Raw genomic sequence first — 18235 nt, 5'->3', positions numbered from 1 at the left:
TTACTGCTCTGAATTAAGAGAGTGCCAGAAGCTTTTTCAACTATAAGCTAAGCATACAGTTTTCATTTCAGGACTGTTTTCTAGGGTTGCACTGCTCACCAAGTCATAGAGAGAGAGAAATCAGAACTGAGTAAGCTTCCTGAAAATAATGTACCTGGCTTTTCAGAAATCATTCACTGGTAGGAACTGAATTTCTTAAGAGGCCTCTCTTAGTCACACTGTTCAGTGGATGTCTTCATCATCATTCCCATCCAGCTGACATAAGTAACCCACACCCAACAAAGAAATTTAAACATAAGAGGGCCTGCTATGCTCTAGGCAGACACTGAATCCACCTGTCAAAGGCCCTCTCCATTCTCCATACAAACTATATGCTAGGCCAGGTATGACCACACCATCTCCTACTTAAACCACACTGCGAAGTCCAGCCGGCTGTCACTCTCATAAAATAATTGAGATAATACACTTATAAGAGCAAAGAGATATTTGGATCACAGTTCTGGAGGCTCCCTTCTGAGTTCCCCTGACTCCATTGCCTGGATTCTACATGGTAGTGGTGGGAATCACTGAGGACAGCAAGTTGCTGACCTCCAAATCCAAGGAGTAAAGGAGAAAGGCCACTTTATGCCTTAGTCTCCAAATCCTCTTTGTGAGCACATCCCAAATATCTAAGAATCTACCCCTCAGAGTTCAGAGGTATCAGTAGTATCAGCTGGGCTTGACCCCTATTCTAATTCATTATCTGTTGCCATAATACACACTGTGGCCAACAGTTGCTTCAAGAGGAAAAGTTTTATTTGGCTTACAGGTTGCAGTCCATTATCGAAAGGAGGAGGCCAGGTCAGGAACTAGGGCAGGAGCTTGCAGCACAAGCCACCATGCAGGAATGCTGCTCACAGGCTTGCTCCCTGGGTCATCTTCAACTTCATTTCTTAGCTCATGTCTAAGTACCTATGGGTTATAGTACTGACTACAGTGGGATGGGACTTTCTATATCAATTATCAATTTTAAAAATAAGTCCTACATACATACACACAGACCAATATGAGGAAGCAATTCAGCAATTGAGATGCTTTCAATGGAAGGGCATTGACTATCACGTTCACAACAAAATCTAGCCAGCACAATGCCTTTAACATATGGACCTTGGAGGATCCTCCCAAACCATACAAAACTTTCCATTTCATCCACCCGGCAGTACAGACAAAAGGTGAGGTACAAGCTCCTTTGAGCCTCTGAATTTCTTCTCCTTTTAGCATCACTGAAGTGACACATGAGGTAAAAACACTATTGCCCTAAGCTCTACTTTAGTTCATAACACAATGGGTGACTGTAGCCCTTAGATAAAAAAATCACAATGCCTAATTCATAGGGCAATAACAGGCAATAACTCCTGTTGACTGCATAACAGGAGTGGGTGCGATGAAGATTCAGAAAGATGGTCTGAACTCTCAAAGCCTTTACTAGAACCATAGTCACTGCATGATTTTGATTAGGCTTGGCAATGCCCACAAACTGAGACATATCAATCCAGATTCCAGCATGTGCACCCAAATATCATTTGGCCAGAAGATGTGTGGACTCACACCTGCTACTGCTGTCACCTTGTCCTTCTCCTCAATTTTATCACATAGTTCACCCAGGGGAGAGCTGTTCTGACTTTTCTCTTCCTCCTTACCACAATGGAAAACACTAGTTCTCTGGTTCTACTATCTTAGGCTTCTTCAGCTCTTCCCTCTGAGCTGGCCCTACCTCCTCCAACACATCTCCACACCAGCTGTCATTATTTTTGCCTTCAGAGTGACAGTATGTAACTCACAGGACTGAGCAGCAATCCTGCAGTGTTCTATAGCCCTCCTTATCTATGAGATGCACTTGTAGGTGAGAGCAGGACACTTACGCCCCTCACACTCAATGCCCCTGCAGCTTGAGCAGTCCTCTCCCTTGCACTATCAAGAACATCATTTCTATGCCATTCTTTCTACATGAGATCCCTGGCCTTTTCCACATCTAGAACTTTTCACAATGTATTCTCAAGGATTGAGGTCCCCCACCATTCTTACCTCTCTAGTGAGTTCCCTCATTTGAGTAACATGTCCTGATAGCTCCTGGGTGGCTGTCTGCCATCAACATTTTGTCCTTGGATTTCCATTTCTGATCTGTCTTTCTTACCTCTCTTCCCCCATAGGACCTTGTGAACAACATGCATTTGCAACTGCCTCTTTCTCTTTATTATGGCCAGAATCACTAGGACACAGACTATTAAAAAACAGATAATGTCCACTTATATGGAAGTCTTCCTCCCCTTCCATCTGACCCTAGCTTATCAGGTCTCATCAGGACTGGCTGCATTGTCCTTCTCTGTGGCCTGACATGGCTGCTCCCCCTCAGGAAGAGGTGATCAAAGAGCTAGCCACTGAGTTCATGTCAGAGACAGCCCCTGTTCCTCTTACTCGGGAACCCACCTGGATATTGAGCTGCCATGGGCTACATCTGAGCAGGGGTTCCTAGGTTATCTAGGTTATATCGACAAATGGTCCTTTGTTGAAATATCAGTCTCAGAAAAGACCCCTGTGCCAAGATTTTTTGGTTCTGTTGCTCTCCTTGTGGGGCTCCTGTCCTCTCTAGGTCTTTATCTCCCCCTTCTTTCAAAAGATTTCCTGCACTCTGCCCAAAGTTTGGTTATGAGTCTCAACATCTGCTTGAACAGGGGCATGGGAGGAGATGAGGGAGGAAGGGTGGGATTGGGAGGGAATGAAGGAGGGGGCTACAACTGAGATACAAAGTGAAAAAACTGTAATTAATATTAAAAATAATAATTTAATTAAAAAAAAGATACTGTTGATGTCTTCCACAAAAGAGAATCCACATCAAGTTGTTGGGCTTTCCACTGAGAAGAATGTCTTTTTCTGAGGTTTTGCTAGTTGTGGGCTTGAAGCATCTACTTTAGATGCTGGAACAAAACCAGACTCAGAGCCTGAGCAAGCCAATAGGGTTTCCATCCTTGACATTCCCACAATGAAGATGCTTAGTTCAGAATTAAATTGGAAACAATGGTAGGTAAGGCTCTCTTGGGTAGTTCTGTAAAACCTGACCTCAGTTTTAGCATGTGCTTTATAAGTTTTCATTAGCATGTAATAAAGATGGACCAGGATGAAATCAAATCAGCGAAGTTAGCAGCTTGAACTCAGGTCCCACCTAGTAGAGAACAGAAGAATTACAGCCAAAGCTCCCGTTCTCAAACATCCTCTTTTGTGCTTCACTGTCTTCAGGGCCATACACCTTTACTTCTACTTAAGAAAACTAGTTGAGGGCTGGCAAGATGGCCCAACAGGTAAATGTACTTGCCACACAAGCCTGATGACCTAATAACCTAAATTTGGCCCATGTAAAAGGCTGGATCCTGCGGTGTGCATCTGTAATCAGGAACCGGAAGTGGGAGCAGAGGCAAAAGAATCATCAGAAAACTTATGGGAGGACTAATCTGGAGTACACAGAATGGTAGAAACAAATAGAGACCTTGCCCAACAATGCAGAAAAAGAGACTCAACTGAACAAATTATCCCCTGTTCTCTACATGTGTGCTCTTACACATGCAGGTACCCAGATATGCCATACATAATACACAATTAATACATACAAACAAGATTTAAAAGACAGAAAAGTGGATGAGACTCAGTGAGTGCCTTTTTTTTAAAAAAGAAACTGGGAAGGTCCCAGAGGCATTCTGCTTTGCTTTGATTCTGCCAGGGGTTAATTGGACCCTCTGGGTGGCTCTGAGCTCACCAGCAGCTTTCTCCACCCCTGCAGCTCAACACTTGTCCCCTGGAAAGGTCTTTGCTTTACACACCTGCTGACTGTGTCCTCACCAGGGGTTAAGAGGATAAAAGGCTCAAAGCAGCAGGCTCACAAAGTCACAGATTAAAAGAGAAATGAGTTAAAAAAAAAAAAAACAGGCCTGGGACATTATTATCCATGTGGATTTGCTGTAAAAATAATCCACAAAGCCCATGTGCATAAGCAGTCAAGTGACTGCAATCAGGTCAGTCCTCACAGGGATAATAATGACATTTCATGGAGGGTGATCAAACTTTATTAAAATAATAATTACGTGATTTTAGCAAAAAAAAAAAATCAGAGACCATGAAAGTTGCCTACCTATACTCTTTATGTTTGAATAATATATACACTAAATCAAGTAGGTTTAAAAATTGTGGAAATGTATTGTCTTTCTTAAAATGAAAATCACAGAGCTGACTGGAATGAAGAATCAAATCCATCACATCTGCAGTGTCTAAACCTGAGCAAGGACCCCTCACCTTCTGCAGTGCCTGACTCTCTGAAGGCCTGGGAACTTACCTCTCGTTTGCCTCCATGATTCTCCTACCCTTAATTTTTCCCCAAAAATAATGGTTATTCGATGGTTTTCTCAAACCTATATAATCCTCACACCCTCTCAAAAATGTGGGGCAGAATGAAAAGAATCTCAATAAAATTAATAAAGGAAGTTAAAATAAGATTGTTTCTGACAGAACCAGACAAATCAATTAGTTGATCTCTGGCAAGCAAAGATAATTGTATTTCAAAGTCTATTAAGGCACATCAGGGCCAGTTAGCTAATTTCACAGGGGAACTGGCTGTCGTTGGGCATTAGGCAGTGATGGGAAACATCGGGCAGAAACACAAGATGGCATTTTCTTCCAGGGATCAGTAGACCTATAAACTCAGAATTGCAGTTCAGCAGAGAAGAGGCAGGTCTATTTGTTCAAAGGGGATTTCCATCCTGACAGGGCTGTGAGCAATTGAACCTCTACACCAGATCTGACAAGACTGATTATATATCCTTTGTGGGAAGTTATTCATCTAAATCCTCTGAAGAGACATCTTCAAAATGAGATGAAGGAGAAAGAGCTGAGGAAGACAAGGGATGAATCTGAATATCAAAAGATGAAAAACATCACTCGGAAAAAAAAAATTTGGCTTAAAACCTTTTAAGAGATAGGTTAAGTTTTATTTAACTTAGAAGTAAAGTTTTAATTTCTTTTTTTAATTAATTAATTAATTGAATTATTTATTTATTCACTTTACATCCTGGTCACAGCCCAATTTCTTTTTACCACTCAGTCTCACCCTCCTTCCTTCTCCCTACCCCCCTCCTGTTCCTCAGAAATGGGGAGCCTCCTTTCCCATCCACCCCAGCTCATCAAGTCACTCATCAGAGCTGAGTGTGTCCCCTTCCCTGTGGCCTGTCAATGCAGTCCCTTCAGGAGGAAGTAATCAAAAAGCTGGCAAGAGAGTCCATGTCATTGAGAGCTTCCCATTCCCTTTACTAGGGATTTCCCACATTAGCCCTGTGCTTCCTATCAGTTCTGTCTTCGCAGAGGGCCTACAATAACCTCCTGCATTTTATCAGACCACCATGGATGAAAGCTGAATTTCTTTTAAATAACAAATGTTAGCAGGGTGCAGTGGCCCACACCTGTAATCCCAGCACAAAGGGAGACAAAGGCAGGCAAATCTCTGTGAGTTCAAAGCCAGCCTCATCTACAAAGCTAGTCCAGGGCAGCCAATGATACACAAAGAAACCCCATCTTGAAAAACCAAACCAAACCAAATAAACAAAAACCAATCAACAAACAAATAAAACAATCTTAACTGCCAATAGTAGAAATGAGGGTTTGTATTTATTTTTGTTTCTCTTACCTGCAAGTTTATCTTGCATTCAGTAGGCTGGGGTATAAGAGCTTCTAACTTAATTACTACTGGTTTTAAAAATGTCTTTGTTATAGTAAAGTTGACACAAATGTGGCAATGTGAAAGGCCAGAGGATAGTGACCATACTTATCTGTGTTTCCATGGAAACTTTGAATATTTGTTTTATATGAATTTTTCTTGACCTTTCAAACAAGATATTTAAGTGTACCCCTGAGATGCTGAGCAAGCATTTGTAGTTCATACAACAGAATGTCAAAAAACTTAACTGTTGTAATCTGTTTTGAAATCAAGTATCCTGAAACATTAAAATAAAAATAGTGAATGTTTTTGCTCACTTACAGGTACAAATGGGCTAGAAATATACTTAGATGGTTGATTGAAAAACATGTAAAGTATGGGTCTTTAATTAATCATTCCTTTATTATATATATATATATATATATATTTCCTTAGGAGAACATTGTTGCTCGCTATAAAATGAGACTTTCCCTACTGCCTTCTTGTGCCCAGCACCATCCTGAAACCAAGCTGAGGAGACTCTGCAGTTACTACAGCAGAAAGATATACAAACGCATTGGGGGATGAAACATCACAATCTTCATTTCAGAGATGAGAGCAAGAAAGGCAAGTAGACTCTTCATGGAAATCTAATCAACCATCTGAAACAGAGGATTTACCTGGGAACCTTTAAAAACTGCGAACTGCTCAATGCTACTGTGGCAATGTTGAGCTTAGTTGGCCTGCGGAGGGAGCAGTTTAAGCGTTCCAGGCAAGTCTAGTGAATGCCCAAGCTTAAAATTTTCATAAATAGGATTTTAACAGTAACCCCCTGCCCATTTCAAATTGAAAGACTTTAGAGAACAAGCTAGACTGTGGTTTCCTGTGAGTCAGACTCAGTAAGACAGCAGTTATGAATTTCAGTGTTAAAGATGTAGTCAGGGGATGGTGGCACTGCAGCCCAGGAGCCACACTTTAGGTGCCAATATAAACAATATGAGAGCAATTAGGATGTCTTCTCTGTACTAGCACCATTTACTGAAGACCCACAAGACTGCGTCCGTAAATGATGGAGAAAAAGCAAACAAACCAGCAACATGAAGTTTAAACTCATCAAGGGTAGGCTGCTACTTCACTTTCTGTGTGCACCTTGCATTATTGGGTACTGGGATACGTAAAGATAGCAAAATCAGAGCCTCATTCTTTAAAATTTCACAATTATCCACAAGATAACAAGCTACCCATAACACCTCTAACATTATCAGTACCCTATAGCCTTAGTTAGAAGAAGGAGGAGGAAGAGGAGGAAGTGGTTCAGCAAAGCACCTGGCAAGGAAGGCCAGGAACAGAGGAGAGGAAGGAGTGGAGGAAATAGGAAGTGGAGGAGGGGTGGAAGAGAAGGAGGAGAGTCCTTTCCTTTATAAAACTCATTTCTTATTTTCCTTCCTTATAAATTGTCATCATTAGTCTTGGGCTAGCTCATCATCCTGAGTTGAAAGACACTGTGCTCTTGTTTTGTTAGACCTTCAGAGATACTAACCCCACCATCCTTAAGCAGCCTTACCAGGCCACAGAGGAAGACAATGCAGCCAGTCCTAATAAGACCTGATAGGCTAGAGTCAGAGGAAAGGGGAGGAGAACCTCCCCTATCGTGGACTGAGGGAGAGGCATGGGAGAAGAGAGGAGGGTGGGATTGGAAATGGAAAGGAAGAAGGAGGGGACTATAGCTGGGATACACAGTGAATACATTGTAATTAATAAAAATAAATATTTTTTAAAATTATTTAAATTTTTGATACAATTTTACTTCGTTATGGCTTCTCTCACTCTGCCTACAGACTGGATTAACCTTTCTGCATCTGTTCTTTGTACCCTACCTGTCTGTTTTGGTTAAAACTTATCACATATCATATATGTACTTGTCTCTTTCTTTAGGTCCTAAACACCTTGAAGTCAAGGGCACAATCTTTTCATTGTAATGTTTCCACACATGTCATAATAAATATATCAATGAGTGTCTGAGTCTAAAACTTCAAAAGATATCTTATGAATGAGCTAAGTGGTGGGAATATAGCAATGATAATAGGTTATGAAAACATGTCTAAATACAGTAATGTCAGCCCACCTAAACAGTTTATGGAATTAAGTCATCCTCCACTCTCATAACTAGTCCTGTAAACAGAGCCAAAACTCATGGCTACAGAATACAGGATCCCCAAGGGAGAATTGACTAGTACTATTTTTCCTAAAAGGTCATGTTGTCACACTGCTTTATAAATATTTATATTTAAATCCATAGGTTTGTTTTTCTCCTTACTTTGGTCAGACACACTTCATATTGTAATGGGTAGTGGTTAATGCAGACATACGCTGCTCTTCTAACTTCTGAGAATAAGCAGCTATGAGTACTCAACAGATGGGACATCTGTACCAAATCTCCCTCTCCTCAATGCTCAGAGAACATCTAGGAAGAGGGAAGGGAAAAATATAAGAGCTAAAACACTATGGGAAGTGCTGTATTCTGAGTGTGAACTGGCTGTTGCACACACAAGTTCAAAGCAGCTATAATATCTGTACAATGTCTTTGAAAAAGATCAAGTCTACTAAATTTTCAGCATTGAGGGCAGGGACATCCTGGTTCCCTACTGATAGCTGAGGAGCTGTTTGTAGGTGATGGTTTTCTGTAGGAGGGCCACTTATTCTTTGATTGTGTATTTGGTTCTCCATGCCCTAGTGGATAACTCCACACTCCTGTAATTGTGGACAGCACTAATTGGTGGGTTAAAAACAAACATTCAACCTTTAAATAAATAAATAAATAGATAAATAAATAAATAGAGATAGATAGATAGATAGATAGATAGATAGATAGATAGATAGATAGATAGATAGATACATAGATAGATACATAGATAGATAGATAATAAAGAGGACATGACTTTAGAAGGGAGATGATGTCATAGCAAGGTCCTACGGGAAAAGGTAATATAGAAGAAGTAAAGCTAGGGTCCAAATGAACAAGATACATTGTATACATATAGGAAATTTTCAAAGAATAAAAACATGAAAAAGAAACATTTACATATCACTGGTTAAAACACTAGCTTCAAGAGAAAAATGCCAACCCTTATCAGCTATTAAAAAACTTACTTTGAGGAATCTATTTGAGCTATAACTTGCCTACAGTAGAATTATCAAGGCAGATACTAGGCATCAGAGAAACAAATATGTTCTGAGGCCCAAGAAGTTGAAGATAAAATTATGCAAGACTTGAAAAATAGAGTGTAAATGCAAAAGAAACAGAGGGTTCTCAACAGAAAGCGCCATGATCACAGTAACCCTGTGTTTTGTCACATCCTAAATGGTATCACACACAGAGTGGAAAAAAGCATATAAGCCACATCTTAGAGACAATGGCTACCATGCTGACTCACAGCATGCTTTTTTCTTTTGCTGTAACTTTCAGCATGTCACTGTGAGAAAGCTATCTATTACAGACTATAAGATTTTGACTCTATAATATATTACACCTTTTTCATTTTTGTTTTTAATTAGGACACATTGATAGGTTTAATTATGGAATTTTCATATACACTAATGTCAATATACTTTGTTTTTATCCAGCCTCCACTGCCCTCCCTTAACCACTTCCTTGTTCCTGCTTGGTGTGACCTTCCTCCCTAAGGATGGTCCTGTTTCTGCTTCAATGTCACATGTGTTTCATTTCCAGCTATTTTCCCCCTTCTGCTTTGGCTCTTGTCCTCTCATCTTATAGGTTCCATATGTTTTGTGTTTGTTCGGTGTGTGTGTGTGTGTGTGTGTGTAGTAATGTCTTGTCTACATGAATGTCTGTCAACTACATTTAAATTTAAGTCTGGTGCCTACGAGGCCAGTGGGGGCAATATTGGATCCTCTGAATTTGGAATTACAGACAGTTGTGAGCCACCATGTGGGTGCTAGAAATCAAAATTGAGTCTCCTAAAAGAATAGCCATTGTTATTAACCACTGAGCCATCTCTACAGTCCCCTCCATGTGACTTTTTTGTGTTTTTATCCTGTGACAATTCATACATTTATAAAATGTTCTCTAGTCATGTTCATACCCACCCTTTGTTATCTGTCTTTCAATTCTGACAAACTTGTTCTTATCAGCAAGTCCTCCTCCTGCCTTGTTTTGTTAGCATAATTAGAGACACCCAGTATCTTCTAAGCTCCTGGGTGGCAGACAGAGTATGGCTCCAAATCCAGTCCTGCCTTCCAAATTCAAAGTCTTCCAGTAGACTGTGTCTGATTTCTGTTAGCATGAGTCTTAATGCTGAATGTGGGTGTGACACCTTGTGATATTTGTTGACTATGGTGAAGACATCTTCCCCTTTGAGAATTTGACTCGGTCAATACAGACTTTGGATAAATGCAAGTTGACTGTTTGCTCAAAGCAAACACCATCAGAAGACATCCTGCCTTCTGGAACTGGAAAAACCATCCTCAAACACACATGTGCAAGTTACTCTGTTAGTAGGGACAATTCTCAGGTAATATTTTTTCATTTAAAAGTTTTCTCCACCATCTTCCAGATCTTACACTGTCTCTCCCCTCTCTTCCTTAATGGCCCCGGAGTCTTAAGAGAGGAGAGTTGATATAGATGTCTTATACATAGCTGAACACTCGTTGTTACTTATTTTTGCACCTTCAACAGTAATGAGTGTCTATATTAACCAATACAAAAAGAAGCTTCTCTGATCAAAGTTGAGAGCAGCACAGTTCGATGGATATAAATATAAACATTTAGAAGGCAGTTTGACATCATGACAATTTATTAAAACAACAGTAACCTTATGACTCCTCTAGCCAATGGATTTTAATCGTTTTTATAGCACCAGGCATGAGTCTTCTCCTGTGGAATAACCTGAAATCCAATCAGGAAAGTTATTTCTTACCTGTATACAGTCTTGCCACTATTGCACCATGGGTCATTTTCCAGGCTGGTTAGTATTATATAGCATGAAGAGTCTAGCTCTAGAGAAGACCATTGATGCCTTTCTTATCTAGCAACCTGGATAGCATCTTCCAGCACAGTGAAAACTAAGCAGTGAAAAGCGTTTCCTAGTCAGTTCAAGATTAGTTGTCTGTGTCCTACAACCAAAGCATGTAGTGTCTTTAGCAATAGACATTACCAATTAATTATGATGCGAAAATAAGAACCACAACAGCCTATGTTGCTCATTTTCTTATTCTTCCACTTTTAAATAAGAATGTTTACTTGCTTACCCTTTACCTGTATCTCATCAGTCTGAAGCTGCACAACTGTAAATTAGTTTCTCCTGAATTTCATGTTTGTCTTCAATCTCAAAGGAGGCTTTGGAATAAGACTTCTTAGCAATAATGGGACAAAAGACTTTGGTACTTTAGTGATAGTGTAAATACTCTCTCTTTCTCTTTCTCTTTCTCTTTCTCTTTCTCTCTCTCTCTCTCTCTCTCTCTCTCTCTCTCTCTTTCACACACACACACACACACACACACACCACACCTTACCTTACCTTACCTTACCTTACCTTACCTTACCTTACCTTACCTTACCTTACCTTACCTTACCTTACCTTACCTTACCTTACCTTACCTTACCTTTGGTGGTCAGAGGAGGATTTGGATCAGCGATGTCTACTTAATAACTATGTGTTAATGCTTGGCTATTTGTCATTGAGATATGGTTGAGACACGGATAGAAACTTTTGTATCATATTCAGGTCACTGGGAGCATACCCTTGTGAGGTTCTTAAACACATCTGTCTACCCCCTCTCCATCCCTCTCTCTTTTCTTTCTGTCCCTCTGTCTCTTCATCCCCCTTTCATACCTCTATATTTTATATCTATCTATCTATCTATCTATCTATCTATCTGTCTGTCTGTCTGTCTGTCTAATCTCTATTTTTATCCCTTTTTATTTTTCACCTGGAAATAGCTGATTTTGTTCCACTATAAACTCCTTTGTCAAGTCCCACTTTGTCATAAGTCCAAGACCATTGGAGCTCATGCATCTTTGACTGAATCTTCCAAACATGAAAACCAAGATAAAACTTTTATAACTTGATTTTGCGAGTTAAGTAATGGATCTCTGACTGACAGGCCCTTCTAGTGACCGTATGTGGAGTATTTTTGAATCATTTAATCATCAATCCCTGTATTCCCCTAATCAACTACATTTTGAAAACTTGCTGTTTTACTTACTGACAGTGAAAAGCCATTAACTTTTTTTTTCTGAATGTACCCTAGGGCCTCATCTTCCCCACCAGGCTTGTACTGAAGCCATTCATCTTCCATGAAGTTTCACTGGAAGCATGGCTCCTTTGGGATTCACATTAAAAGCATCCTTAACTATTGAGCCTCAGGGATCATGCCCATTAGGAACTCTCATGGAAAAAGCAGAATTCTGGTTGGCATTATGCCCAGCCCATCTGCAGCTCACTGAAGGCAGGAATTTGGGGGATGAGAGGGGTGCTGATCATTATTTCAGAGTTTTATTGTTTATCCAACATTGTGGAGATTCTAGAGCTCATTTTTCCTAAGAGGTGTAATTCATTTTCTTTAAACTTTGCTGAACCTGCCTATAGATACAGTTTCTATGAAGTCCGCTCTCATATTTTGAATCATAAGCTCACAACCTCACCCATATATGAAGAGTGAGGCTAAATGTTAACACTCCTGGGGACAATATGCTGGCATTAAGAACTGGAAGCTTTCTTTTAAGTTTTAGTGAGTACAGCAATAGCTTATATTGCTTGGGATCCTCTGCCTTTCCCAAGACAACTCACAGGGATGTATCCCACAAATGACACTCAGATTTTCTTTTCATAAGGTTTGGCTCCCAGAAGAACAACTCATAACTCCAGGGGATTTCTGCTCAAACTCTTGTTGCTAGTTAATAGAGAGGCTGATGACAGGTCAAAGAGTTGAGAGTGTGTGGCTATTGAGTGATCAGTTCTATATGAAACATCTATATCAAACCACTCAGGCTTAGAAAACACTGTGGAAGAAAGAGCAGAAAGAATTTGGGATACAAAGAATAAGCAGAAATATTGTAAAAGTTTGCCTTCTAAACATAAAATGAAATCATGGTAGTTATGGTTACCTGCACAGAACTTGTACAAAATGGAGGCATCAACACTTAGTTACCAATGCAGTGCTGGGTCTCATGAGGCCCTATGTCTCATTGAGGATTGGCAGTTCAGGAGAAGGGAATTCATTTTCCTTAGCAGTGTAGACACTGGTTAATTGCTCGTTTCCTGGTGAATATGCCTCACCTGGGTTAATGCAAGCAGCCCTAATTAAAATCATTATTGGTATGGCTATTCTTGGTTGTCACCCTGATGGCATCTAGAGTTAACTAAAACCCAAGCTTCTGGGGACACCTGTAAGGGAGTTTTCTTGATTGGATCGTTTATGATGGAAAGACCTACTCTAAGTCTGGGCCACTTCTGGTGTCCGCCTATATGAAGGACATGGAAGAAGGAAACTCTTTCTTTTTGCCTGCATGCCCTCACTCTAACTGGATAGTTCATTTCTTCCCTGGTATTAGAGTCTACTTCCTTCAGATTCCATCATATACTGAAGACCAGTTAAGACCAGTTAAGTCTGGCCTGGTGGACTGAACAACTATTGGATTTGAACTTTTCATCAAGACACAACCATTGTTGGAATAGTTGGGACACAGGCTGTAAGTCACTCTAATAAGTTATATATGGATATTATAGATACATACAACTAAGAGATAGATGATAGATATAGATATATTCCATAAATTCTGTTTCTTTAGAGAACTCCGAGTAATACAGTATGTCATTAAGAAAAGAAAACACAAAATTAGCAAGTCAATATGTTGAAAGGGAGAAGGGGTTCATCAAGACTGGTGAGGGTAAGCCAGGCATGGTGGCACATGCCTTTGATCCCAGCACTCAGGGAGGCAGACGCATCTCTGTGAGTTCAAGGCCAAATTGGTCATCTCTTAATGTTAATGATTTGCATGTTCACTAGTAAGCATATCTTTAACCAAGCATATGTGTGTATATATATATGTATATATATATATGTATATGTATATATATGTATATATAAAATCTCATATAAGCATTATTATATGGAGATAATGAACTAGAATGTAGAAAAGGAATGTTCAAGTACAAAACCAGGTTGCAATAATCCATCATTTAAAATAGATATTTTACGTACTAATATTATTTTCTTCTTACTAATGATGTAAATGCCCTACATGTTTGGGTTCTAATTTAGCCTCATTTTATGCTACCCTCTGTTGATGAGCATAGCTACACAGTGCCTCCCAAGCATTCAAATACAAAAGAAACATTCCAGACATACTAAAGAAATGATTTTCATATTTACTTTTCAACCCCCTTTACATCCTCACAAAGATCTGTTCTCACCTGGTATGTGTCAATACCAGGCTTTGTCAGTGTTGGCTATTTCATATAAGACTGCCAAGTTCACAGTTAGAATGAGCTGCGTGGTGAACATACCTAATGGTCTAGATATCAAATCATATTTAAAATAAGCCCAACTCAGCCTATTTATTAATGGATCTGATTGAACTATCATTTTAAATTCTGCTCTATGCATCAACCAACTTTTGCCCAGGAATAGGATAAGTAACATTCAGGTCTTTCCTGGTGATTCAGCTCTCAGTATCATCCTACACTCATAATTTATAGAATTCTGTGAGAGTTAAATTAGTTAAAATTATAATGAAGTTTATGGCTGTGTCCATCTGTAAATTGTCAGTATCTTGTGCTATGAGCCTGGCTGTTCTGTGGAGACTTCCTTGTTATCAATGTTATGAACTGCTGAACAAGACTCAGAACTGTTAGATACAGGAACAAAGAAAATGCTTCAGAGTTAATCGAGATCTTAGTTATTACATTAGCTTGCTTTATTTATACATCTTGGCTACAATCACTGTAAACTTAAAGTATAATATCATCTATATTGTACACTTTGGAATGAATGTAGACCACTTAGACAACTAGCTTAACTAACAGAAAAAACCTACAGGATTGTAAGTGAAAGAGTCCTAGGTTCTCCAATCCATTTGGCTGTGTTATGGCTATGATTTTTTTACACCCAGCTCCAAAGATGCCTGTGTAAAAAGTTCACATGGTGCTACTTATTTCTAGAGATTGGCAATAATTAGAAAAGTGTCTAATGCCCAGATGACATTAGAAAAATGCTTTCTTTTCTCAGAAATGTGAAATTTGAATAGTAGAGCATGAATGAAAGCATTAGAAACAGAAGTGAGCTTTCCATTCTACATAAGCTCAGTGTCCAAGTGGGTTGCTTAGAAAGGGGAACATGTCTCTGACATGAACTCAGTGGCTGGCTCTTTCATCACCTCCCCCTGATGGGGGAGCAACCTTGCCAGGCCACAGAGGAGGACAATGCAGCCATGCCTGATGAGGCCTGATAGGCTAGAGTCAAATGGAAGGGGAGGAGGACCTCCCCTATCAGTGGACTTAGAGAGGGGCATGGGAAGATATGGAGGGAGGATGAGATTGGGAGGGAATGAGAAAGGGGGCTAAAGATGGGATACAAGGTGAATAAACTGTAATTAATATAAAAAAATAAAAATTAAAAAAGAAGTGATTTGAAGGAGCTTTGCAAGCTGATAGGGGAGATAAGCAATCAATGGTCCTACCCAGCTACAAATCCTATGAACCATAACAATGACTAATGTGACAAGATGCCCCCCCAGGGTACAATAGTGACACTTACATCTTGGGAGTAACCAACAGCTTATTGAACTTAAAGCCTACTGAATAAGAGATACCTAACTGGTATTGTAAACCCAGTATGGTCAGAGAATTGATGGCCTCCCCCAAAATCCTGCCACTTTCTTAAACCATTATAACTTCTAGCTGTATCCTAAATACTTACTAATACCCAATAAGCATAATACCCAATGTAGCTTTCACCATAATCAAAGAATGTTTCCTTTTTCAACACACACAGAACATTACATAAAGCCACTATTGATCAAAATACAGAGATAACTGATCATAAGGTATCCAACCCTACTTAATACATCTACAATAGAGTCCCTACATCTAAGGGTCAAGAAACATTTTTGAAGAAGGGGTAGAAAGATTGGAAGAGCCTGAGAACAACAATGTCTGCTGTAAGATAATGTCTTCCCTAAATGACAAGGAAGTTTTATTCACAAAATCTTGACAATATGGTCACCTAAACAAGACCTGCACAATGACAACATCAGATGACATGCCAATATGGGTGAGGGAAATATCACAAGGCCACACTCTTAAAGAGCAGCAGGCAATAATAACTAATGAGAGAGAGAGAGAGAGAGAGAGAGAGAGAGAGAGAAAGTTAATTTTCCCCAGGGATGAAACCTCTGATTATTCAATCCCAAGTAGTCAGCCCTAAACACATTCACATGTAAGCAATAATAATTGGACATAGGAATGTATATAATATTCTTTAATATATACATATATGTATATATGTTTAAAGTTCACTAATTTAAGAATGAGTTGGGGAATACAAGAGAAATTAGAGGAAGGAAAAGATAGGGTGGGAATGTTGTAAGTATAGTACTCATATCATTGTAAATAAAACAGGATCATGGTACTCAAAATACATTAATTTCAGATCTATGCTTCCAAAACTGGAGTCTTGCTTCACTGGTTGAAACTGTGCATAGGTTCATAGGTTCTTCCACCTAAAAACAGCTTCTACTTATTTCTCTGCCCTGATCTATGCTGGTCTTATAATTTTCTTTATCCAGCAGAGGCATTAAAAGCATGCTATGTAAGTGTCAAGGCTGGGAACCAAGAGGTTTAGAACAATGACCAAAATACATGTGTCTCAAAAGAAGATACCCAAATGACTAACAAGTATTTGAAAAATAAACCAGCCTAATATTACTAAGTATATAATCACTACAATGGCAAGGAAATCTCATCTATCCTTAATAATAAAAACTATTATTAAAATAGCAAATAAATGTTGACAAAACCTTGCACAAAGGGGACTCTCATGTATGCTGACAGTATTAACAAATATTACAATTATGGAAAGCTGTATAGAGATTTCTTTTTAAAACCTAGAAATAAAATGGCAGAATGATCTAGCAAACCTACTATGAGTATATATACAAGGGAAAAATCTTAAGTATGTTGCTGGTAGTGGTAGACTCATTGCTTCCAATTAATCTAGATGCCCATCAAGAAATGAATGAATAAAGATAATTTACATACATATACACAGCATAATATATGTTACCTGTGCATATTTGTGTTTGTGTGCATGAATATAATATGCATGTTTTCAGCCATAGACATAGATGAGCTGGGAAGATATTATATTGGATTAAAATTAATCACATAAAGAGAAATATCACATTTGTTTTATGAAAGTGAAAATGCTGATTGTATGAAAATAGAGAGCAGCAATATCTCAGTAATGGCTACTATTGATACAATAAAACACCATTTCCAAAAGCAAATTGGAGAAGAAAGGGTTTATTTATCTCACTCATCCACATCATGATTCATCATAAAAGGAAGCCAGGGCAGGAACTCAGACATGACAGGAACCAGGACACAGGAACTGATGCAGAGAATATGTGTATAAATCTTACTTACCAAACCCCACTTCCTTCAACATACAATGAAAATGCCATCAGAGAGGAAGGAATGTAGAGGAAAATATGCAAAAAATGAACTAAATTAGCTCTGGGTCAATGCATTATTTACTCTCAGATGAACTAATAGTCTCAGTTTTCCATTGAGCAGGAAAACATTGAAAATTCTCCATTAATCCCAAATGTCTTATCACATGACCACAATACAACACAGCATACACACACACACACACACACACACACACACACACACACACACACACACACACACATTGTGAATTATACTCACCCTCTCTGAAAGAGATCCACATTATAAAATTTGTGTAGCTCTACAGAAAACTCAACTGTTCCTTGTACTTCAGACATGATCTTTTTGGTTCATTACCTGAAAAACAAAGAAAGAAGTTAATTGCTTAAGATGACTTCAGCCCAACATATATAGCCTGATTTCAATAGCCAGAAACTTAGCAATGCCTAGATAGGCAAAAACATGTGTCCTACATGACAAATTAAGCACCATGTGTATGCTTCATGGTGTATTCAAAGGTTCTTATAGCGGGGAGAAAAACAAAGAAAAATACACAGTGTCTTACTTAAGATCTTGTGCTTAGCATCTGTGATAGCTGGAACTAAGTCCTGGTCCATGGTCCCTTCATCTGTTTATTACAAGGATGACACATATACCCAGTTACTATCAGGAATTCATCAGCTTTCTGACAGGAGATGTTAGGTACGTCATTTAATTCCCCTGTTTTTTGTGCTGTGTTCATCTGTGGGTGTGGACTAGTAACTGCATTTGGTTTGAACAAATTATGACAGGATTAAGTGAACATGCCCCACTGATCATTTTGTACACA

At 39.1% G+C, this 18235-nt stretch overlaps 1 protein-coding gene across 1 annotated transcript in view; it reads right to left on the bottom strand.

Moving 5' to 3' along the window:
* The window catches only part of Fam135b (family with sequence similarity 135 member B), a 175987-nt gene extending 158243 nt beyond the window's left edge, over positions 1-17744 (bottom strand). Inside the window, exon 1 of the mRNA XM_055626711.1 lies at positions 17668-17744. Within this exon, the coding sequence (XP_055482686.1) occupies positions 17668-17744 (77 nt within the window). The remainder of the gene's footprint in view (positions 1-17667) is intronic.
* Between the last annotated feature and the right edge of the window lie 491 nt (positions 17745-18235).

The sequence above is a fragment of the Psammomys obesus genome, unplaced genomic scaffold (assembly GCF_907164565.1).
Source record: "Psammomys obesus unplaced genomic scaffold, mPsaObe1.curated_primary_1811, whole genome shotgun sequence".
NCBI classification, from domain to species: domain Eukaryota; kingdom Metazoa; phylum Chordata; class Mammalia; order Rodentia; family Muridae; genus Psammomys; species Psammomys obesus.
Note: the sequence above shows the minus strand (reverse complement) of the source record. Positions and strands in the feature narration are given on the sequence as shown.